Source organism: Channa argus, chromosome 6, assembly GCF_033026475.1.
Source record: "Channa argus isolate prfri chromosome 6, Channa argus male v1.0, whole genome shotgun sequence".
Classification (NCBI taxonomy): Eukaryota; Metazoa; Chordata; class Actinopteri; order Anabantiformes; family Channidae; genus Channa; species Channa argus.
In genome coordinates, this window is record NC_090202.1 from 5,936,516 (window position 1) to 5,960,844 (window position 24,329).

The 24,329-nt window shown below is 39.3% G+C and overlaps 1 protein-coding gene across 1 annotated transcript in view; it reads right to left on the reverse strand.

The window, feature by feature from the left end:
* rtn4rl1b (reticulon 4 receptor-like 1b) overlaps positions 1-24,329 on the reverse strand; it is a 143,403-nt gene that overhangs the window by 3,186 nt on the left and 115,888 nt on the right. Inside the window, exon 2 of the mRNA XM_067508668.1 lies at positions 18-469. Coding sequence (XP_067364769.1) covers positions 18-469 — 452 coding nt within the window. The remainder of the gene's footprint in view (positions 1-17; positions 470-24,329) is intronic.

Here is a 24,329-nt window from a genome sequence, read left to right on the forward strand (position 1 = left end):
TTGTGTACAAAGTCTACCTGCAAGTAAAGATACTGCAAGTTTCGGAGGCCTTGGAAGATGTTATTAGGAAGAGAACTGAGTCCACAACGGTACAAGTGTAGCGCATTGAGCCGACTCAGCCCATTGAAGGTGTCTTCAGCCAACGAGCGCAGGTGGCGGTTGTCCCCCAAATCCAGCTCCTCCAGTAATGTGAATCCATGGAAGGTGGAGGGCTCAATGTAGGTGATGTTGTTGGAGTAGATCCAGAGAGTGACGGTGTTGGAGCTGAAGTGGCCCCGGAGTAAGCGATGGATCTTATTGTTCTGTAAGAAGATGCGCTCACTGTCAGGAGGGATGCCTTCAGGGACTGACAGGAAGTTGTGGGCTTGGCAGGAGACGGTGCTGGGTGCAGTGTAACAGATACAGTGACGAGGGCAGGACCAGGACAACTCGAGCCCACAGAGAACCAGCAGGAACTCCAGTCCACAGCCTGCAGTGAGGACACACACGCACGTTAAAAGAAAGAAAGAAGGTTGGGAAATAAAGATTACCAATATAAACCACAAACATAAAAGGGCTACAGACAAACATAAAGGACTAGAAAAAAACAAGGAAGTACAGCGTTTGCATTATTCTTCATTTATCTGACCTATTTTTACGTGTATATGGATGCGTTATTAATTAGCACCGCATTGCCACAGGCATTGAAGTGCACAGAGGTTCACATGGAATTGTTCTCCAAAGAAGTACAAAACATATACTGAACTACATCATCACGGTCTCGTGTGTTGATGACGGCTATGATTGAAGGTTTGGGTGGGCTGCAGAAGACTTTCCGATTTCTTAAGCCTTCTTAAGTTGGCCGCTCCAGACACATCGATCAATTCAATAAGGATTTCGTTCAATCATTTCTTTACAAAACTCAATAGCCAAATGAAATATAGACCCTTCTTTCGGCGCGGACCAAAGTCGCGGACAGGCTGACAGACCGACAGACTGACATCGTTATCCCGAGAGCCGTGCTGCTGCCGAGGCTCAGAATTAACATATGTCATTCAACAGGAAGCCGGTTAGGGAACAACCGCACTAATTCACATGATTAAAAAATGAATTTCTCTCCGTCTACTGAGGATGTGTGTGGCTCATCCACTTTGTTCTCACAAAGCGCTGATATTGTCGCCTCTCTGATCAGTTCAACTCACGACTACAGTACACATATGGACCTTCTCTGTCACAGTTTACAGCCTGAATCCACAGAGTGTGTTTAGGCCCACAGTGAGGAGTCTTGTTGAAGACAGCAAACAATAACACCTGCTCAAGTGAGTCACAAGACGAAGGGAAGCTGATTGGAGCCCTCAAGCAACACTCTTGTTTGATTCAACTCAAACGGTACAATTTGCCGCTATTTCAGAAGTTGCCCAATCCTGTGCCACCTTAGTGATATGGGAAACTGTCTCCTAAGCCTTCCCTGGGTCCACTGGCACTTCTTTGCAGCAAGCGGGGGCCGTGATCACACTAATATGTTGTTGAATGGGGCAGTGAATGCCTATTAAAATCAACAGTGAACTGCTGTATGGCTCTTTGTTATTGGTCACACGATTCTCCTTTAAGACGGGAGATGCGACTTTTCCACAGCCTCGTCTGAAATGAGCACAACTCACAACCCTTCATGAAACTTCCATCTGAGAGCCTCAGGGTGTCTTCTGCTCAATTTATTATTCACAGTATAGCAGAGGCCTGATTCACGGGCCTCTAATCGATACGCCTCTGTTGCCTCACCCTGTAATCCTGGGCTTTTTATACTGGAAATTCGGCCGCTGCAGAATTACTCAGCACTAAGACACAGGCGTATTTATCGGAATGTATTTTCTCGCCAAACTGTGGCTAAGCTGTGACATTCAGCGTCTGACTCCGCTGACCTTTAACTGTAATTCTCTATGTCTCGTTGCGGAGCTGGAGCACGGAGCTGTGTGTCACCTGAACAGAAGTGTGCTCTCTCAGGCACGGATCTAATCCTATTTGTTAAGCCCTGCCACAGGGCAACAATGGAAATGCATGCATCCTCCTAAACCAGAAATGTGCCCACTAAATGAGGTGATTTTTCACGGTTGAACACTGTTAAAAGGTTGGATGGGAGCATGCGTTCATGTGTGCGGGGGTGCGGGTAAATATACTGTTTCGGAGACCATGACAGTGCCATGAGAGCACAACAATAGGCCTTGGGTTTAGTGAGAGTTTTCATTTTAATTTCATGACCTGCATCAAGACATGGATCCTTTAGTACTGGGTATAGTGAGATTTGTCGCACTGTCAAGACCAAACAAGAAGGCTGTTTCACTGTTTTGTCACTTTGTCACTGTTCTTATCTCAATCTTTCTCTCCGCTCGCTGTTTCGATGAATCTGTATCGAGTGTGGCACCTACTGACTGAATAAACAGGTGAGAATGTTTTGCATTACTCCCGGGAAATAAACGGTTGCTTTATTTATCAGAGAAATAGGCTAGACAGGACACAATCAATTTTCCAGCTGCTTCTGAAGGGACGGTTGCACTAAGCAGCAGCTTTCCCTTCATTTAATTTGGCATTGGGTCACACTGTATTACACAGCTGACCCTCATAGAGTTTTTCTTTTTCTTAAATAAAGACACACAGACAAAATCTACAATATCTTTCGCTGTTCCATTTGTTCTAAGATGAAATGATACTTGTTTCAATCACCTGCCTCAGCAGGAATTCATCCAAGACTTCCCATTATTCATAAAACCGATCTTCCTCTCACTTCAGTAATTATATTTTTTTGAGGCCTTAAACTATTTCCATTAACACTGTACTTCATGCATGTCTCTAATAGAATTAGGTACCTGATTTCTAACAGGAAAATTATCTGAGCAGAAGAGAGACAGACAGTGATAAGCGTGATACCCACCGAAATCGAAGGAATGAGAACGTTGGCACTGCTTAGATATCAGATACTTTGAATCAGTGATCTCATAATCACGTTGGACACATAAGGATACGCCGCCTCCCCTCCCACTTTCCTCAGATTGTCGGGAAAAAGTAATAGGTTCTTTACCCTGATTAATCTGTTCCTCTAAAATGGCTGTTTCACAACTTTGCTAAACACAGAGAAAAACATGAAGGAAAAAAAAAGGCAGATGCTGAGTGTAATAACATCTTCCTTTCCTTCCCTATGAGCAAAATCTTTTAACTTCTTCCCAGATGAGGCTTTAGAAGAGGTAAACTTATGATGTGGATGCTCTTCAGATGCTGAAAGTGCATCACACGCTCTCCTCTGCATGCAGATTGAGTGACGCCAGAGAAGCATACACCCTTTTCCTTGTTTGAGCCACACTGAGCGTGTGTGTGCTCTCGTTTGCAGCTGGCATAACATCCAGTTCCCTTGGAGACTTAAACACCTGCCAGCACACTGATCTCTGCGCCCCATAAATTCACACCACCAGACACAACTTTAAATACAGCTGCTAAATAAATCTACACACGGAGTCAAACTATGTCACAGATATGCCGTGTGTTTTTACTTTGGACACATACATTCTCAGGCCTTCACACACACACACACGCGTCAGGCTGGCTAATGACTGAAGCAGTGCACAAAAGGCTTGAATGAGAATAGCGAAGCTGTTTTTATTTCCACGCAGGGGCAAAAATAAATATTGCTTGTGAAGGCTGTTCTTAACTGAAAATGTAAGAAATTAATGTGTGTCATAACTGCATTGTGCACTAACACAATGAGCCATTCAGCTCAAATTGTATTTGTATAAAAAATGGCTCTGGACACTCCCGTGCATACTGTATATATGCCAATGGCGCCTATTGGAATTTGGCAGAATAAAGGAGAGAGGCTCTGAAAGAGAGATAATGTGTTTTGGAAAAGGAAGAGCCGCAGCTATTTCTGGTAGGAGTCTGGGCTGTTTATTAACACTCCCGTCATGAGTCTTTCACCTCATAGTCTCTCTTCTTGCAGCTTCCCATCTCCCCCTTTTCCTGCCTACTGGCTACTGATGACTGATGCTATTGATAGCTTTTCACAGTGAGACTCACATTTGACACCACGACCCCATCACCACCAAGTACCCTTTTTTTTTTCTTTTGGGATGTAGAAAAGGGAAATAGATAAATAAATGAATAACACAGAATGGTGCAGGGTCCCCTGACAATGAGAAGGGACTGTGCAGAATATCAATGAAACGTAGTTCACACTGTATTTGGCCTCGTGAATAACACATCTCTGCTAATAGGAGAGAAATACTACGCCTGTGGAGCTGCGTGGCTCTGCCCATCATTAGACTGGACAAACTCAATTTCCTGTCTCTCCAAAGACCATGATAAGCACTGTGGCTTTTGGCTGTTATTGGCTGGTTCTAAATAACATCTCGACTTGCTCCACACTCAAAGGGGGTTTACAGTCATGTCTGTGCACATGGAGGTTAATGATGGTAAAGCAATATATATTACATTATTGACTGAATGGATTCATTCTTTGGAGCGGCTTGGCTTAAATCCTGTCCAGCTGCCATAACTTTGTCAACATAATGAGTTTTCACTACACTTTATGTTTTAACCAGATACTTACAATCCATAGGCATGTGCTTAGATTAGGTGTCAAGATTAAAAGTTCAAATAACTTTAATAATCCCAGAGGGAAAATATTTAAATTACAATATTTAGACACCAACTGATACACTTGTGATTTCTCCAGGATGTAGCTCATGTCTCACCCACCAACAGCTAGAAAAGGCTCCAGCTCCCCTCACCATGTCATTTATACACTTAAATCTGTAGTCAAATGTGAGTTCTAAAGGCTATAAATACAAAATAGTGTTTGACTTGTATTTATAACATGAGAGGATGTTTTGATGTAATGACATCATATAATGGCTGTGGTCTGTTTTTTTTTTTTTTTCTTTCACCATCATAACCATGGGCCAGTGGGTTCCTACTCTACATGCTATATGAAATTCTATGAGGACAGACAAGACTAGCAGATCAATCGGAAGAGCACCAAGCTGGGATGCAGGTAATCTGCAGGATCTGCAGGATCACTGCTGCACCTCTAAGGGGATGCGTTAAATGCAAAAACAGAATGTCATTGTGTTGTAAGATGTATATGTGTTCAATAACTCTAATTATTCAACAACATTAAATTGAACAGGTGTCAGATTTTGTGTGTTGTCACCCACCAATCGCCTTCCTAAAAGAATTTGCTGACTTGTCACTTTGGCACCTCTAGTATTCAGATCAGCCCCTGATTTCAAAACATGAAATCATATTTTGTCTATCTGCTGTCAAGTCATGCAGGGTGTGGGCTAAATAACTGCATTAACTGCAATATTACTGAAAACAATTATTTTAGATGCTATTGAGAACATAGTATCTGTTCATGTATTGGCTTTTACATCCCAAATGTTGCCATAAACTCTATTAAAGGACATTGTTTCATGTCTTGGACTATATAATCAGACAATATGAACAACACTCATATAACTCTATGTCACATTTAAAAACTTATTCATTTTTACACAAAATCACTTTGTATTAGTTTATATTTGCTTCGACTTCACAAGAAGCTGAACAATACTCAACAGAACATCAGCCAGTGACATTTCCAGTTTGGGCAAATTATTACATATTTATTTTAATTAGCAAAGTTGGAACAAAAGCACAAATGCTTCCCAAGGAAAAAGAAACAGCGGTAATGGCACAAAGTGAATATATTCACTCAAACTGTTTCTCATTACCATGTTTAGAGGATGTCTCTGTTGACTTGTTTAAACCACTGATTACTGGCATTATTTGCTGACTGAACAGCAAACTTACACAGGAACGACTGTGCCAACAGCTGTGAGCAGCAACACTTCTGCTCACAGAATATTTGTTTTTGTTTTATTTTACACCCCACCGCAGAAAGTTATAGATTCTGTCTTATTTGCCATTCTCCAGCCCCACTGCAGGCTATATTGCCTCATAAAGGTCCCTGACTATTCTTCTAGTGAATGAAAGGAAAATGAGAGAGAACAATCACAATGCCGAGATCTCTGAGAAATGCAAGCAGAATGGAAATATTTTAGAAATATATAAATATTGCTTTGCTGTGTTATTGTTCTTGTGCAGACCCATCAGCACGCTGAAATAGTGCTTGACTGTGAGCGTGTGTGTGTCTGTGTGTGCGTGTGTGTCTGTTGTATTGGAGCAGCAAATCTTATCTCATGGTGGCACACTACAGATAAATTAGGTCATGCAGAGCTGATAGCGTAATTATCATATAGGGAATTTACAAAACGTCAAGGGTAAATGTAGAGTATCTACTCTTTGGTGATTGATACAAATTTGAAGATGTAGATCAATTAACATTCTTCTTAATGGAAAGTTTTTTTTTATATAATTTGGATATTAAAATCTGTGTATTAAGATGTGAACCTGCACATTTTTCAGACCAGCAGGGCCTGTACTACTAATTTACAGTACTTTTCTTTTAAGTTAGGGGAAATGTAAATAAAAAGTTTAAAAAAAAGAATAATTTGCAAATGATTTGAAACCAGTTTCTCAATGTAAATATTAAAAAAGACAACGTATATCAGATTGAAACAGAGAAAGATTCGGTTGATTTATATATATTTTTGAAATATTTCCTCATTTTGAATTTGATGCCAGTAACACATTGAGATGGTCCTCTTAATACAGCATAGCAGGTTGCTGAGCTTCCAGCGCAGGGCAATAGAAACCCTGAAGCCTTAATATTTGACGCTTAAACCAATGACGCAGTATTTATTGTAAAGTGAAAAAATGTTGTTAGGTGGACAGGGTGGTGGATAATACAACAAGAGGGGCCGACTCTGGTATGAGATCCGATGCTGCCGAAACTATCGGCAGTACCATCGAAGAGTTCCTGAGGCGTCAGTGTGATACACCAAAAGGCGTAAAAAGTGGTACAATCTAACGCTGGGGGATGAGAAGGTGTTGCCATACTGTATGTCATGTAAAATCTGATGTGACATTAACGAAGTAGCGGTTTTTAAGACTTCAACTTTTTTACTGCCTCAAAATTCTTATTTAGTGCCTATAATCCGTGTGCCTAAGCGAACCAGTGTTTACAGAAAATAAGTGTAAAACTGGCTGTTTTGGTGCCACTGTTAACATCAGTGTCTCCCACTTTGTTCCCTTTGTGTCAAAAGGGGTGCAAGCTCAACGGACGCCTGCCTTTCCACATGGCGAAGCTAGTTCGACAAACAATTTCTCGGGTTGGATAAGAGAGCAGGGACAAATGGCCCACAGGACGGGTCGACACATCTAAAGAAAAGAGGTTAATTGGCAAAAGGTCAGTATAAAAAATCAAATAGTCTTTCACGAGAAAGGATTGGGTGAGATTCATCACTGTGTAAAAGAAACGTGTGTTCAGTGCTTTGAGAATAATCAAAGTAAAGTTCGAAAGAATTTGGGGATTTCATCATCTAAGGGTCATAAATTTGTTAAATTATTTTAAAAATGAGTCAACACTTAAACTGATCATTTAAAATAAAAGAAAACATATGTGTGTCAATATATGTCAGGATGTGTTGTCTTTTTACTAGCTCCAATCAAAAACAGATTTTCAAATGATTTGCATGTCATAGTAATCTTGCATTATCTTTTTATACAGCAACTTTTTTTTGTCCTTTCGACTTATCCCGCGAGTTCAGGGTCGCTACAGCAGATCATTGTCCACATGTGGAATTTGGCACAGTTTTTACGCCGGATGCCCTTCCTACAGCTACAGTGAGCTACAGCCACCCCCTTGTACAGCATCACTACATTCCTGGAAAAAGGATGAATGAATTGAAATGAATGAATTATCAACACTATTCAACTGTGCCACCTCTTCCTGTATACGAATTATGATTTGATCACTCTTTTGGCCGTTTGGCTTTACTTCAAGTTCCTGAATTCATCCCAGCTGCGGCAGGAGGATGGTAAAAGTAATGGTGGGGGGGGACTGGAGCCCAGTCATATAAGCAGGTGGGCTTGCAGCATGCCAAGTTATGTCCAGCTTAATGGAGCAGCATGTTTCCCACATTATTGATGTTTATGTCTGCTAAGTGCTATTTGATGGCTCTTTGATACTGTGAGCAGCAGTGGCTGGTCAATGAGCAGTCCTGTCGACAAATCTCTTTAGATTGTGAATGGAAAAAGCGAGACAAGAAGATGTCCTGAAAAACTTTAGATGAAGAAAGAGTAAGATGTTTGTGTAGGAAACTATGCCAGTGTGGACAGCTGCACCTGCAGGGTTGAGGATACTATTGGTTGTGGTGTGAGACAAAAAACACACAAACATACAATGTACGGCCACTTACATAAATCACTTATGATGTTTTTGTCATTTCTTAAAGCTGTTGTATGATTTTTTTTTTTACAGTGTATTTAGGTTGATTGAAATGCTGACAATTGAATCTCATGCCATGAACTTCTTGAGACTGCGAGCTGCCTTTTCATACACCTTTTTCAGTCCTGGCTACATTGACGCCAAAGATACTGGACCCCATCTGATCCGAGCTAATTTATTTTGGTTTCATCCGACTAAAGATTGTGCTGCCAGTATTCATCAGAGGCCTTTACGTGATCTTTGGCAAAGTTTAATGTTCCTGTTTTGTGCTGTTTTGCAAGCAGTGCCATTCTTGGATGCCATTCCAAGAGGTTGACTTCATGCAGCGTCCTTCCTGCTGTCTGTTCAGCCACTGAAATACCAATTTTCACAACGAATCTTGGGCCAAGTGAGCAGCACGCATCTATCTGTGTTTCCACAAGGTTGCATAAATAGCATATTGTATATGGCATAATGTTGTTAGGATTGCCATCGCAGCATTTGTTATTGGTAGTATGGCTCGGTATCTCCTAATCCCTCTCACATCTTTTTGTTTGTTGATTTTTTTTTTAGCCAGTTCTTACGAGATCTTTGATTATGCTATTTCTGTAGCATTAAAGGAATGGTTCCGTTTTTTTAAGATGGTTTTATTACAGTATTGACATCCTTAGTCTGTTTAGCCAAGTTTACTCGGTAAGCTGAGCGCCACCTACAGACCATATACTGTAATCACACGCCATCCCGCGGGACAAGCGATGAGCAATCGCCTTAACAGTGACAAACTCAGCGGCAAACTCGAGACTGACACCTTCAGTGACTGTATATAGGTCACAGCAGCTGTTGGTCGCTACTTCCAATAAACACACTGCATTTAATTTTGCTCAGAACATGGTTAGTCTGTAAGAAATCTGGGCCAAAATTAACAACCCTCATTACATTCAAAAATACACTTGAAAGTTCCGCTGTGGCTCATATGGAACTTTACCAGTCCCATTAAACTAAATTGAGTCAGTGTCTTTCAAAGTTACAGCGTATTTAGACAAATTGCCCGAGACGTGTGCATTTTGGCTTCAATTACTTAGTCTTATTGCGTTCCGGTCGGAATTTGATATGTGTATAACAAAAAGAGGCAGATGTAGTGACCAAGACCCAGTGTGACATATATATTAGGGTGTCAATATCGTAGTAACACCAGCTTCGGATCAGCTGAACCATTGCTTTAATTTGAAATTACAGTGCCATCCTCTTTGTTGCAGTGTTCACAGCTAAACTGATTGGGTTGCAGTGGTCATACATTCATTTTTTGTTCCATGGGGTTTGAAATTTGAGGTTGACTCTTCGGTCTTTCTAATCTGATTGTTTTAAATTATGTAAAAAGATCAAATATCCTACACCTGAATATAAAAACAAGACAATTATTGTAATATGACAAAAGTTTTAGTGATACTGCAAAGGAGTTTGTATATTGCGGATATAGAAGCAAGCAAGCGAACCAGAGGGAAGTTAGACATAAAACAGGCAGCATGATGTGAGTGGCAGTAGTGTCTCTCAGGTGGAGGGATCAGACAGTCTAAAAATAACTCTTCCAAACAGGCGGCACCATATAGAGCACGTACAGAATAAAGAGTAGAATTTGTGGGGAATGTGCTGTGATTAAAGCTCATTTATTTCAAAGATGGAACATGAAGACGCTGAGGCGGAGAGGTGGATGGCTGATGGCTGAGCAGGCTTCAAATGTTTAATATCTACATTTTAATTAACAGACTTAATGGATGTCTAGTAGGTGCTAATTCGACTTTCTTACACTTGGAGGCACATCTGTACCCATCTGGTCTTTTACTCCTGCTCCTTTGCAGCATTCTGTTAAACACTGACAGATGCAAATGCCCACGCACAAGAACATGAACACACACACCAATACATACATGCATTACACACACTATCCATGCAAAAACTACACACAGACACTGGCAAAATCAATGCTCTCGAGGTAACACTATCAGCCGCCAACTACAATAATTCATAATGACAGCACGAAGCCAAATGATTCAAATATATTGCACTCCCTGTTGTGATATTGCACTGCACTGGCCAAACTAAACTAATGGTTTTGCCAAACCTATATAAATCATCCGCAGTGTATTCATATGTACTTCATACACTGTAGTTCTATTAAAGTGATAGAAATCATTTATAATCCAATTCCCCTTAGTGGAGTGGCTAATACAGTGATTATCTATCATGGTTGATGCTCTCAGAGGTGTTTAAAATAATGCAGGAGCATCAGGTAAGAGAAAGGCAAAACAAAGCAAGTATTTGAAGTCAGTATTATCTCATAAGCCGCTAAAATACAGAAAATACACGGCAAATCAAAGAAAAAGGCACAAACATGGAAACACGCTTTATATCCAATAACTGTTTTCACTTTTGCATGTGGTTTGGTCCCTAGGGGCAACCATATTAAATCAGTGTAATAGCAACATATACCAAGTTAAAGTAGTCTCTGAATGACCAAAATAACTGTGTGCACCTGATTGTGTTCTAGTTTGTATGCATTTTTGCATATAAAGTATAAAGTCTTTATGAATTCAATTTTTTGGCTAATTTGCCAAAAAGCAATATACTTTGCTTATGCTTATGTGCTTTGCTTATGTGTTTGCTGACAAGAAGTCAGCCAACACTATCTTTAATGGAGCAAAGACACATTTAGTGAACAAATTGAGGTGTTGGGATGATTAGATAGGTAACGGGGTACAGTTTACCTCTAAGCATGCAGAGTCCAATTGTGTTCAATTTGTTTTATTCAATGAAACTGTTGAGTTTTTTTTAGTAAATGTATCACAAAACTCACACGAAAAACAAGTCATTTTAAGCATTTTTGAGCCCAGAATAATGTCCAAATCAAATGCGCATGTCAAACCTCACTTTTGACATTACATGCCTGACAAATCGCATTTTCAGTCTAAAATGAAGCTTAAAAAAAAAACCAGCTTTTCTTAGAAACCTCTCAGTCTATACTTTAGCAAGGGAGGTTTTTCTTATAGCCAAGATTAAGTTAAGGATTTCGGTACACTATCATCTCCAGTGAGTGTTCTGCTTAAGAAACACCTCCTGAAGTTGCTGCATCGTTGAATAAAATAAGAGAGAAACCAGTTTGCACAGACACTATGAGTAGGAGTCCTCAGCTGGCCTCATAGGTAGAGTTGCCAAGTAAAAAACCCTACTAAGGTTGGCAAATCCCGAAGAATGGACTGCAGTGGGACAATAAGTGCAAACAGTGGGGTTTTGATGACTGAAGTTTTGTGGACAGCTGAATCAAAGTTTAAGGGTGTTTGGATCCAAGCAAATACCATGTGTCAGACACAGAGCTCACGCAGAGATGATAGATGCCTGCCTAACACCATTATTGAAGCACGGAGGTGGAAATGTGATGATCTGGGGATGCTTTGGTTATGGGAGAGTGGGCCATCTACATCGTGTGGAAGGCATCCTCAATAAGCATGTAGTACTTTCTGAGGAAAGTATAGTTTAACATGCAGATTTGAACATTATTCTGTGCTCAAAAATGCTTAAAAATGAATTGTTTTTCATTTTCTGTGTGTTTTGTGATCCATTTACAACCATTTAATTGACTAAAACTTAATAAGGATGATAGAAATAGAACTTGAAATAAAAGAAAACTTGGAATATATTGCATGAATGTCTTCACAGATACAAGATAATGCGATAGTAGTAGTAATAACAAATCTGACTGCTAGAAAACTTTTGACCAGGTTAACTGGTATACTGTTGAATAATGAAGCACATTTAAGGCTGCTATAAACCAGAATCATTCTGCTTCCTGTCTCACACACTCAATGACTAGAGTACAATCTGTTATACAAAGTTTGGACCTGTATCCATAACTTTTAGTAGCAGGCTGGACGATTTTTCAAACCACAAGGTTCATCCAGTTGCTGCGTCTTGTTCAATCATGCGCATGTACGTCAATGACAGAATGCGGCACAGACATTCATTGTGTGTCTTCGTCAGAGTTGACAGCTGAGCTGTGGTGATGCCGGGTGACAGCGAGCAGACAAGAGGAGAGAAAGCAGAGAATAAGAAAGAAACCCGAGAATGAGTTTATACAGTGAGAAAAAAGGAATAACTGTTCTGACTCCATCTGTTGCAGTCAGTTGGTTAGTGAAGAGTAAAGAAGAGGTGAAGATGAGTTTATTGTTCATTTAGAGAAACACGTCTACAGGACTGGTGCTGTAAACTAGAGCACCTGATTACAAGTCTTATGTCAGTGAGCAGCTGCCTGATGAAGAATCTGAGCGAGGCCTTGAATCATTACCGCCTCCAGGGCTGCTGCCTTTTAAACTGACCCTGCGCTTTGATGTTTCAGTAGAGAGGGGGTCAAACAAAATAGTGAAATATCCCCATGGAGTTAATAAATAAGCACAGCGTTTAGAAAAACAGAAAAGAATGGACAGTGCAGGGCTGCAGCCCAAACAAAAAAAGAAATAAAATAAAATTTCTTGGCCTCTTTTGGATTCATATTGCGACACGAAAATGTAAAAAGCAATTATATATAACGCTCCAATCAGTTTAATGACATGCTCCATGCACCCTACAATTTGTCTCAATCTGCTCTGAATTTTGATCTCTGTGCCAATGGTGTCTGATACCAGTCAGCTGAAAGAATATAATTCTTCCGAGGATGGTCTGAGAGCAGTTTACTGCATGACCTAATGTTACATTATTTACTAGACCAATAATACATTTGTTTTAGCTCCTGAATTTTTGTTGTGTTGGGAAATATTGAGTCATTTGAGCCTCAGATTTTGTTAAATCTAATGCGAGCCTCTCCCGATACCATCTTTTGTTTTTTTGTTTTTTACCTTGTCTTCAAATTTTCATACATTGTTCTGAGTTGATGTTTAAATCCTGGTTCAGCTTACTTGAGTATGCTGTTTAAAATTGCATGGTGTTGGTGTGTACACATTTGCTGGGAGACAGACACAAACAACACATTCTGGCTACCGTCCATACCACTAAAAGGGTTTTTGGCTTAATGATTTAGAAGTAACATAGCTCTGCTTTGGAGGCATCAGATCAGTAGAGATCTGCAGTATACCTCCAGTGACAGGTGATATTTTCCATTTCAACAGTCTCCACTTCCCAGTACCCCCCCGTTTGTCTTAAAACAAATTGGAAAGTACCTTCCTGCTGCAGCAACCGCCTGCCTCCCTGCATACAAACCTCATGTGCCCTAGATTCAACAGATCAATTATTCATAGCAGGTGAGAGTTTGGTGCTCCAAATACGTAAAGGCGCACACACAAAGTTTCAACAGTCTCAACTAATGGCTTCGAAGAGGCAAATGTGAACTCAAGCATAAAGGTGTCTGAGGGGACAGCAATGCACAGTGGCTCATTAGTTCAAGAGACAGTTGGATGGACCAACAAAAAAAGGGACTCACTGGCGGGAAGTCACAGGAAACCCTCAAAGGAGAGCAAAACACAATACAGGCATGAGTGTGTACAGTACAACCGTACTGTACACAGTGTGACAGAGTGCATACACAGGTGAGTATAGTAAACATTATTTAAGTAAACAATATTCTTTAGGCCAAAAATAATATGTTTCCAAGCATATCAAGCATATCAAGGAATAATCTGTCTGAATTAATCTGTCACCACTTACAGTGTTTGTTGATTACTCCGTCACAAAGGACAGTATTTGACATTTACACTATAGTAGTTACATTTACTTTAAACGGTAGATTATAGCAGAATAATATAGAATAGTTTGTGAAGTTCATCCAGTACAAAATATTCTTAAACTATTCAATAGCTTGCTACCTGCTAGAAGGTCCACAGCAATTTAAAGTGTTGGTTTGAAATGGGAAACAATTTCTCATTCTTTCAAGTCATGTGTTTTAGAGCCCGTGTTAGGAGGAAGCACAAAAATGGTGTCTGCTGTTAAAACTGTGCAAACATGGTGGTGTGGTCGGGTTTAGATGTTGCACAGGTTTCGCTAAGATGTTGCAGTTTTGCATCATCACGTGGCTGATTACAGTAAGCAGCACAAAGTTGGACTCGAGCTGTGGTCTTATGTTGGACAGTCCTCTGCTTGGCTGACCCATCCATCCACCCCAACCTTATGTTTGCTACAGCTGCTACATGTCATCCCATGGTAATGTGCCTATGCTGATTGTATTTTCTTGCTTGTACAAATGACCTACATAGTCATATTATATGGAAGGACAGTCTCTTCTGTTATCAGTCTGCATGTCTATCTGTCAGCAGCACATAGGGACAGTGGCCATTTAGACTGTGTTTACCAGACTGATTGATAATGGAAATGTACTGGCCAAACATAATTCTGAAAGAAAAAAATCATGTTTTATTGTGCCATTAATTTGTGGATTTTATTGATGCAGAGGGTGGGAAAGGGAGACATATCAGTTATTACCTTATTTAAAGCGCCAGGGGGATAAAAAAAACAAAAACAAACTTGAAGGTTCTAGAGATTACAGGCAATTCAAGCCTGTGTCTCAGAGTCAGTGTGGTTTGGTCATTTGTTAAAATGGAATTCTATCTGCTCCATCACTTTTTAAACTGAGAGATACCTGAAATTCAAAACTCAGATTTTCCTTAAACTATATCCCTATAGAATTCTCTCTAAATAAAAAGGGTGCACAGATATCAGCACATGTAGTGATCATTGCGTCATATCCAATCGCAGGGCAACAAATGATGCAAAATAGGCTGACTGGGACGTTTCTTGCCAAACTGAGCTTCGGAAACCTTGTCAGATTGTGGATAAAATTAGAACGTGTGTGTGTTTTCTTTTTTTCAGAACGGGTGTGGGAGTGAAGAAGAAACCCATCTGAATACAAAAAGGCAGAAGAAAAGAAGGGAAGTGGAAGACCTTGATCTTAAGAGAGTAATCCCTTTTCATTAGGTGTAGGTTTTCAGACCCTGAGAGCTTCACCATTGATCCTGGTGTAATGTCAATTCATTAACGTGCTGGGCCTCTGCAGGGCTTATCACCTTGAAGGCCTCTGACACCCTCTTCCAACAAACCCTCTCAGCATTTACTGTAACTTTTTCTGGGAAATAAAGCACCACCGTAAGTTCAGGTCTCATCAAATCAAATTTAGATCTGGTTTTCTCCCAATGGGTTTCCATCTCGGTCGTTCTGGTTTCAGGTGAAGATGATAACTTATCATCATTTCACCCGCTCAGCTCTCTGCAGTGTATTCGAGTTGCCCTTGAGCCACTGTTGTGTCTCCATCTAGCAAACGCTCCAATACTGTACCTGTGCCAGTTTACTGAGAAATCCCGCCGCAATTCAATTTACATTATCTTCAGTTTCGACTCTAACTACCAGTCGTTCGTGAGTGTTACCGTTCATTTTTATAGAGATATATCTGTGCATTATGTCTCTCCCGCTCATTCAATTTACTCTCCCTTAACAACCTGCCTCTGCCATTATTCACTCCTCTCCTCCCTCTTGCCACGTCCCCCTTGCTGTTTAATTGATTCTGTTGTTGTTTCCCCAAACAACAAAGCAGGAGGCTTCACTGGATAAAACGCAGTCACTGTCTAGTTGTGATTAAAGAAACCCCGGTCTGGCTGTTAGAGATACTATAGCGGCTTATGGGATTTAGTGAGTCACTGAAAAAGCCCAGCACCAAACCAAGAGATTCACTTCAAAGTGTTACATCACCAAAACCGTACACACGTATAAGCGAATGATTAATTTCTTGCCCTCATTGCTTCACCAAGATGGATGTGTGTGACATGAGGATGATGATCATACTCATAGCCCTGGCAAGTCATGAGGCCTGCTGCCTTTGCCACGGCTCTGCCATTTGAAGTGAAGTTACGCTTTTCTTCTTCTCCATTGTACACCTGAACCCTATGGAGGCAAACCACACAAACTACTCTACTTCACGAGTGCTTCCCCTCCCTCTCAGCTGCTTGTCTGCATGCAGCTACCACTCACTAGTGAGTGCTCCCAATCCCCACTCTCCTCATAAAGCCAAGTGCCTTGCTGCAGACGTTCCCACAGATAAGTGGTTTATTATTTTTTCCTCTCCCTCTACAGTGATGGCCTGAGACAAAATTTTCGTTTCATATAATGACTTGGTCCCTTGAACTTCTTCCGATGGATGACCCAAAAAAAAAGAAAAAAAAAAGAGAGAGAGAGCCTTTGCCTGAATATTCCACTGAGTCATAAACAACAATGATTTTCAGACAAGCAGCTGCAAAAGAAGATGTCAGGCTCCATCTCAGTTCATATGGCTGGATGATGAAACATGATTCCCTCCAGCCAATTCCCCCTCCCACACAGACACACCCGCCACCCACTCTCCTTGAAGACGGATAACGAGAAGTAAAGTCAAGGACAGAGAAAGAGAGAGAGAGAGAAAACCAGTGAGGGGTTTGTTTACACAAGAAATTGTGAATATGGCATTTCAAAGACAGAGGGAGCAGCAGAAAAACTGATGGGAGGGGAGAGAGGCACAGAGAGATAGAGATGGGGAGGAAAACTGGATGGGGATGTAGATGGTGAAAGGAAGAGATCAAAGAAGAACAATGGATGCTGAGCTGTAATAAACCGATGTCTACTTTAAATATGACCTAAAAACAGCGAGACAGCTTTATAACACCTCAACCCTTGTGCAGTATTCATCATTCTTTTGGTACAATGAATTCAGCTGGTCATTTAAGTGAGTACAAAAATGTTTTCATGTATTTTTAACACATGCCTATTATTGGCTTATTTATTACCGACATAATTTTGGTTCAGAATATACACTGAAATAGATAGCACATACATTTTTACTCCCTCTCTTCTGCAGCTTTCCAAATCAAAAAACATTATAATAATAACAGAAAATGCACTTTAGATTGATGTGGTGAACACCAGCAAGCAATTAATTCTATAAACTCAGTTTTCCGTTCAGTGAAATTGATAAATTTGGCTGGTTTGACTCTGACACCACATCGGGTTTAAATCCCAAGCTCCGAGTGAAGCTCTGCTTTGCCAAGAGGAGAAAAAGTGCCACCCGCCAGCTGGATATGAGCCTCAGCTCCTCTAAAAGAATCACAGCTCTCACACAATCTTGACCAAGCCAGACTAAAACAAACTCAATGTACATCAGCCCCTGGACAAACGCTACAAAACTTGATGCTGTTTAGCACTGAATAGACAATACTAAGTGGCAGATTATCTGAGCAGCAAGAAACTGAGAAAGACAACCACTGACTGAGTGACCACAGTCTGGCTATTGAGACTGGTGGACACAGACAAAACCTGGCAACTCAGACACAACAGACTGCTAACAGCAAGACAGAAAAAGAGCAACACCTCCTGCTACAGTACGGCCTGTATGAAGACACAAGAAAGAAAAGCCTGATTCTCTGACATCGAAACATTTAACAATCACTTAAAAATATCTAACCTGGCATTTCTTGTTGCATGTCACACTTACGAAACAATGGACTGTATGCTGCATCATATTAGTTTGACAGTTAGTTACTCGGAAGATCATTTACACAAGAAAAGTTGAAGTAAAAGCCAAACATTTAAAATAGTACCAAAAGTAAAGATACTCTCAAAAGTAGCTCTTTTCGCATTAATAAAAATGATATTCTAGCATTATAATTAATGATGCATTGATGTCTTTGTAACTATGCAGCTTATTTTAGTTACCTTGTACACTGCTTTGATGATCATATTCTTTATAATTTGGATTGTTTTATGTACTGCTGGATATCTTAAAAATTAGACTCTGTTAAGCAATAAAGTCTTAAATGACTTAATCTTGATCATACTGTGTTTTGTATTAGTAATCTGATTCTTAAAAATACAGTAACTATAGATTTCACAGATAACTGTGGTGGAGTTATAGATACAATATTTGCTTCTGAAAATCACATAATAAAGAAGGAGTAGAAAATTCGAATACTAAAGTAATGTTGAAATACTTCAGCATTGTATTAAAACAAAGTATTTGAGTAAATGTAAATATACTTTCTTACTTTGAATGAAACTGAAAATCCACTTCACTACTGCTGGTGCTGTTCACCGAGGCTAAATTCATACGAGGCTTCAGTAGCACCTCTCTACATTAAGATAGGCTTTTAGGAATATTTCTAGTAAAAAGTGCTACTACATACTAATTAAGCAAATGCGAATTTAAAATAGGAAAGAATGAGAGACTAAATTAGTGTGTGAGAGATAACAAGAGAGACATAAAAAAAAACAATAAAATTGAAGATTACTCATTCAGTTTCTATGTGCAATGCAGGACTCCTTCACACCACACTGACCCAGCCTCATAAAGCACCCCTGCCTTGCATATCTCCCCATTGGGGCTATTATCTTCACACCTCTCTGCCCTCACCACCACGAACATTACCTCCTCACCATGTCGCACTCTCCCCCCCCCCCCCCCCCAGCCCTTCTGCTCTACCCTCAGGCAGTATTGTCGGTAGGGCCGTTTCAGAGGTTAAAACCGGGCCCCAGTCAACCATGTGAAGCTGTGATGGTGAAAGCCCAAACTCAAACACGCCAAGTTTGCCAAAGTGATTCTTTCTATTGAACTCGTGCTGTTGACAACAGGAGTTGAGATGGGTGCAGTAGTTTTAAAAGCGACAAAAGTGTACTTTGGAATAAGTAAACAGCACACAAAATCAATAATGTGACCAACAAAAATGTCCTGGCATTGATCAAATGCAGCGATCAAAAAGCAAATACATTAATCTTTTTAAACAAAGCATTCATACCTAAATGTCAAAAGAGCTTATTTATGGATTGTAAGACATTTTATTGGGTTTGTGGAGGTTTAGGAAACTAAAGGCACTTGGTTAAAGGATTGCGGAAGCATCACCTGACATCCTCTTTTACTCCCATCCTAATTTTCAGTCTTTTATTACTGTGAACATTGGAGGTGTGTGTGTGTTTAAGTCAATACCTTCTCACGCTTGCGTTAAAAAGTCTTTAATAAAAGTAGCCCTTAATGATTTACACCAGTTTGAGTGATAGTTTTTGAAAACTACTGAACCTTTTTGAAAAATGAAATGACACTTTTTCAAGGTTTATATCTGCAGTAATGAACAAGCCTGGAGCTAAGTAACACACAGAGTAAGGAAATCAGACAAGTATGACTTGAGACGGATTAACAAATGACACTGTCTTCCTTTTAACAAACAACTCAAGAGATCACATGTGTCTGCAGCTTATTACAACTCATATTTAAGCTTCATTATTAGGTGACTTCTAGTGACCATAGTTCATTGTGACGGGAGCGAATATTTGATGCTAAGAGCAAAGATGTAAAATATTAAGCCTAAAAGTCTGCAATTGGAGGATGGTGGAGAGAATGTATGGTCCAAGAAGATACAAGACCTTTGAGTCTAGTGTGAAAAGTGTGTTTTAAACATGGCCATTAATTTGTTTTAGTATTGTAATACTTATCAACTTGCTAACCTAACAACATTGTAGCTGTCATGATGATGAATTTAAAGAGACCCCTAACTGTTGCCAATACAAAAGCATCAAATACTACCACTTATGCTGGCGTATTATACAGATGACCAAGAGGACCAACATGAGTATGAGTGGTTGACCAAACAAAAGTAATAGATGCTATGGGAATGAGAATGGGAACTTTGACGTAAGAGGCCATTGTTTCTTTCTTTTTAAAACTGACAGAGATCGTTGTGTCTCTTTGGCATGATTGCTCCATATTATCATATTTAACTCAACCTGGAGTTTTCATACAGAGTTTATATAATGCAATAATTATTTGCATGCATATTTCATGGGTTACACATCTAAACAAGTGAATAACATTTGTAACATTATTTCCATGTGTAAATCATAAAATATGCACGCAAATAACCTTTACATCATATTAACTTCATAATTAACACCACCAGACGGTATTAAGGTTGTTGCTGATTGGTGTATGTGGTCTGGTTTAGGTTGGATCATGCACTTACATACAGAGTATATTCTGTTTTTATTTTTTAATTTTAAATCCAGGCTCTGTAAAATATTTTTTTGATGTGTGTGCTCTGAATTTCCTACAGGCTTTACAGCATCAACCTTATTGATTTCCAAAAAGAAAAAAAAAAAACATCTTGGAAAGAATGGTTGTTCTAGCGTTTATTTGAAAAAGCTGCAAATGATAGAACATCCACCTACAGTACTGTCTAAACATTTCACTTTTGAAAATGGTGAACAAAAGAGATCAAGAAAGTCTGTCAGACATAAAAGAGGTCCAGTCATTAAAACCTCATAGGGCCATAGTATAGCATCGTACAAGTGTTTTTCTTTACACATCAGCTGTGGGAAAGCCCACAATTCTGGATTTCCTGATTGAAAAAAAGCCATAGTTGGCTGCATTCAAAGTGTAATGTGTGTGTGTGTGTGTGTGTGTGTGTGTGTGTGTGTGTGTGTGTGTGTGTTAGGGGGGTCTGTACAGTAGTTTCTGTACAGAAGGTGGGGCTCATCAGTAGACAGTATGTGGTTATCTTGTCTCCAAAAAAGATGATTAGTAAAACGTTAGACATAATTGGAGGCATAGGAATAAGAACATTTCATGGTTTGATAATTTAACTGGAACATCACACATAATGCAAATGTTGGGCTCTACTGGGAAAATTGCTGGGATTCCCTGACAATGGAGTTTTGAAATGAAACGATGCTGTTATTCAAATACACATAACTGTATGTGATTTGTTGGCTGATTCCAAACACCCAAGCTAGAATAGTTTAAGTACTTACATCTCACAGTTGTGACTGTAGACAGGAAGTAAAGACAAGAGAGCAAATGAGTTTATGCAAATGCGTCTCTGCTTATGGCAAAACATTTTTTTCTTTGAAAATGATGTATGCCGGTACAGTGTGTAATAATCCTCACAGTTAAAATTATCATGCAACTTAATGTACATGATATGAGTGTCTCACAGTTTCAACATTTATTACTTTATATCCACTGTATTAATTCTAATTCTCCATTACTTCGCTAATTTTATCTATCACACTACACTTCTATGCTGGCAATTGCAATGAATGTAATGAATCTTGCTTTTACAGCCATAATATGATCTTCCTTCTCTTCTTGTTCTGCTTCAGACACTCAGTACCCATTTTATTAAAAATCTCTGTTTGGCGCTGTCAGTGGCCTGATTCGAAGCAGTCTGTGACAAATTCCAGTAAATTCCCCGTATGATGTACGCTTGGATATTTTACAGGGTATAGAGTAAATCTTCTCTTTCATCAATTAACATACCTTAACACAACATTTCCTTACAACAAACCATGTGCTTCAATGTGCGTGGAATGGGCCTGTCCTGACATTGACTGCAGAATTTAATATGTGAAAATAAAAATTATATTTCTTCAGCCTTGATTATTATTAATAATTAATTAATTATTAATTAGTATGTATTAATGAATAAATACTTTTAGATTGTTTCAAGCCTCTAATGCATAAATTATTCTTTAAACATGACAACATGTTTTATTTTGCTTATATTACTTAAAAAGCATATCACCTGGAAAGCACCTTAGTTATCTGTGAAAACATTCATTATTTTGAAATTGTGAATGTGTGGAAACATTGCACTATGTATGTATCTATTATTATATGCATACATGGGGGCCTCTTTTTCTTGAGCAAAACCTATTTTCTTCCTATATCACTTTAGTTAAAAAAACACTCTAACCTAATTATTATTATTATTAAGATATCATACTGCGCAGTATGCTTACTTTAGGCTGTGGTTAACTTTTTGCCAAACTGTTTTCGAATGAAGAAGCCTGGCTGAGGAACACTAAACATAAGTGTACTAAGCTTTCCAGTGTTTGTTTTATTGTCTGTCTTACTATGATTAATATACAGGCAGAACATGACTAAAAATAAATAGTCACTCACTTATTAGAAGTGGATTGTTGTATTCAAGACCATCATGGTATTGTATAACCAATGTGTCTTATGTGAAATGTTAATACTGAAACTCTCATAACAAAACTACCTCATTACCTCTGCTTTCTGATCTCATATCGCTATGTTATGTCAGGTCACACAACATTTTAACACCTGTCCTTTATGTAAACAAAACAATATTTTTTCCCCCTTCCTTTTATTTTGGTACCCAACCAGTACTGAGCTGATTTGGCAATAATGCAAGTATATGTGCTAGACTCAACTCACAGTTGGTCATCTGGTGCCAGAACACAACTGACTCACCCACAAGCAGCCTAATTTGGCAAGCTGCTTGGGAAAACCTGAATCCCTCTTTTCCTGTTTGCCTGCTTGATACAAAAAAATAAATAAATAAATAAAAAGCACAGCTGTTTAATAAACTGCAGGAGAGAATGTGATCTGTTTAAAACGCGATAACAAACCTTATATACTGAACTCATCCCTGCTCTCAGTTTGCAACTGACTTCAAGCAAACTGTATATGACAAATTTACATTTTCAAGTTCTCAAGTTCAAAAATCTTACAGTAGACCCTTATGCCTGACTTGTAGAAGGCATAACAAAGACCATTACATAACCAAATAATGTATTATCAAAAACTTAATATATGCAAATCATGCTTTTCATGATGATCATGGATGCTTTGAAATTTATATGTCCATTAACCAAACAAAACTAAGCTGGGTCCCAATAAGGCACCTGCCTTCTAAGGGAGAGAGCAAGCGACGTCCTGAACTCATAGCAGCTTTAAAGACTTCCAGCAGGTGACCATAATCCTCATTTAGGTAGGAGGAGCCAAGGATCAAGGTGAGCCTGAAAAACAACAACAGCAACCAAGGCAATGCCTTCATATGGGGATAGTTCCATCACAACTCCTTCCAGCATCTTGAGATTTAGAGATGTATTGGGGCAGTGCGATAAGAGCCTGGTTGTGTGTCTTTTTAAGTGTTTGTGCCTGTTTCTTTATGCGTAAAGCTACTGTAGATGTTGACTTCTTAAGGGTGGAACAGTGAGCACCTTCTTCAGTGTGCAATCCAAAAAACTTGAGCAGCATGTCCAACTAACAAGTGGAGTTTTTAAAGCCAACAGTGTCTCTCCGTGGAATTATGAAAACCTTTTAAGGCACGTTATGGATTTCTAGTTTGGCATGTTTCATTTGAACCATTTAGTGCATGAATTACTTTTTGAATAGATCGATTTCTTACATTCCATTATCCATTTATTTTAGCTAATTTGGATTATTTAATATGCTCATAGAAGCAACATATGGTTTCAAAACTACCTGTTGTTAGGACACTTCTGTGACAGAGGGAAACCAAAGAATGTGCGGCTTTTGTCAAAATTCTTTATGCAAAAAAAAAAGAAAGAAAAAGAAAACTGAAATTACATGACGCTCCAAGCAAAAGTTTGCTCATTGTTTATCATCCAGGTTTGCTTCTTTGAAATCATTCTGTAGCTCCTGAATACTTCTCAGCTAACAAATTGCAAAAAAATGTTAGATGCTTGAACACACTAACAACTTCTCAGAGCTGTCCCTGCTTACAACTGCATTACAATGAGAGGGCAATGTGGAAATTGGACAAGGACCAGCTTTTGCATCTCTATGGACCAAATAAATCTGGCGTGTGTGAACTTGGCTCACTAACTTTGGGATTGTGGCTACAGCCCACTGCTATGATACTCGTTTCGGATCTGACCATTTAATGATCTTGTCTGTTGTTATTAGTACCAAAACTATGGACCACTAGGCACCTGCTCCAAATGTTAGCAGGCTCAGCAGGTCAGTATGTAATATCATTTGCAGCAATTTATGTTTTGGTTTTGTTTAGGCAGAAAAATTAGGTTACGCTTAGAGTACAATATAGCAACAACAATGACTTAATAACTAATGACTAATGATAACAAATGGGATAAAAACAAGACTGTCAACTCTAAATTATGTCAAATGCAATTTTTAGTGACAGTATTATTTTTTTAGTCACCAGTTTCCCACATGTCT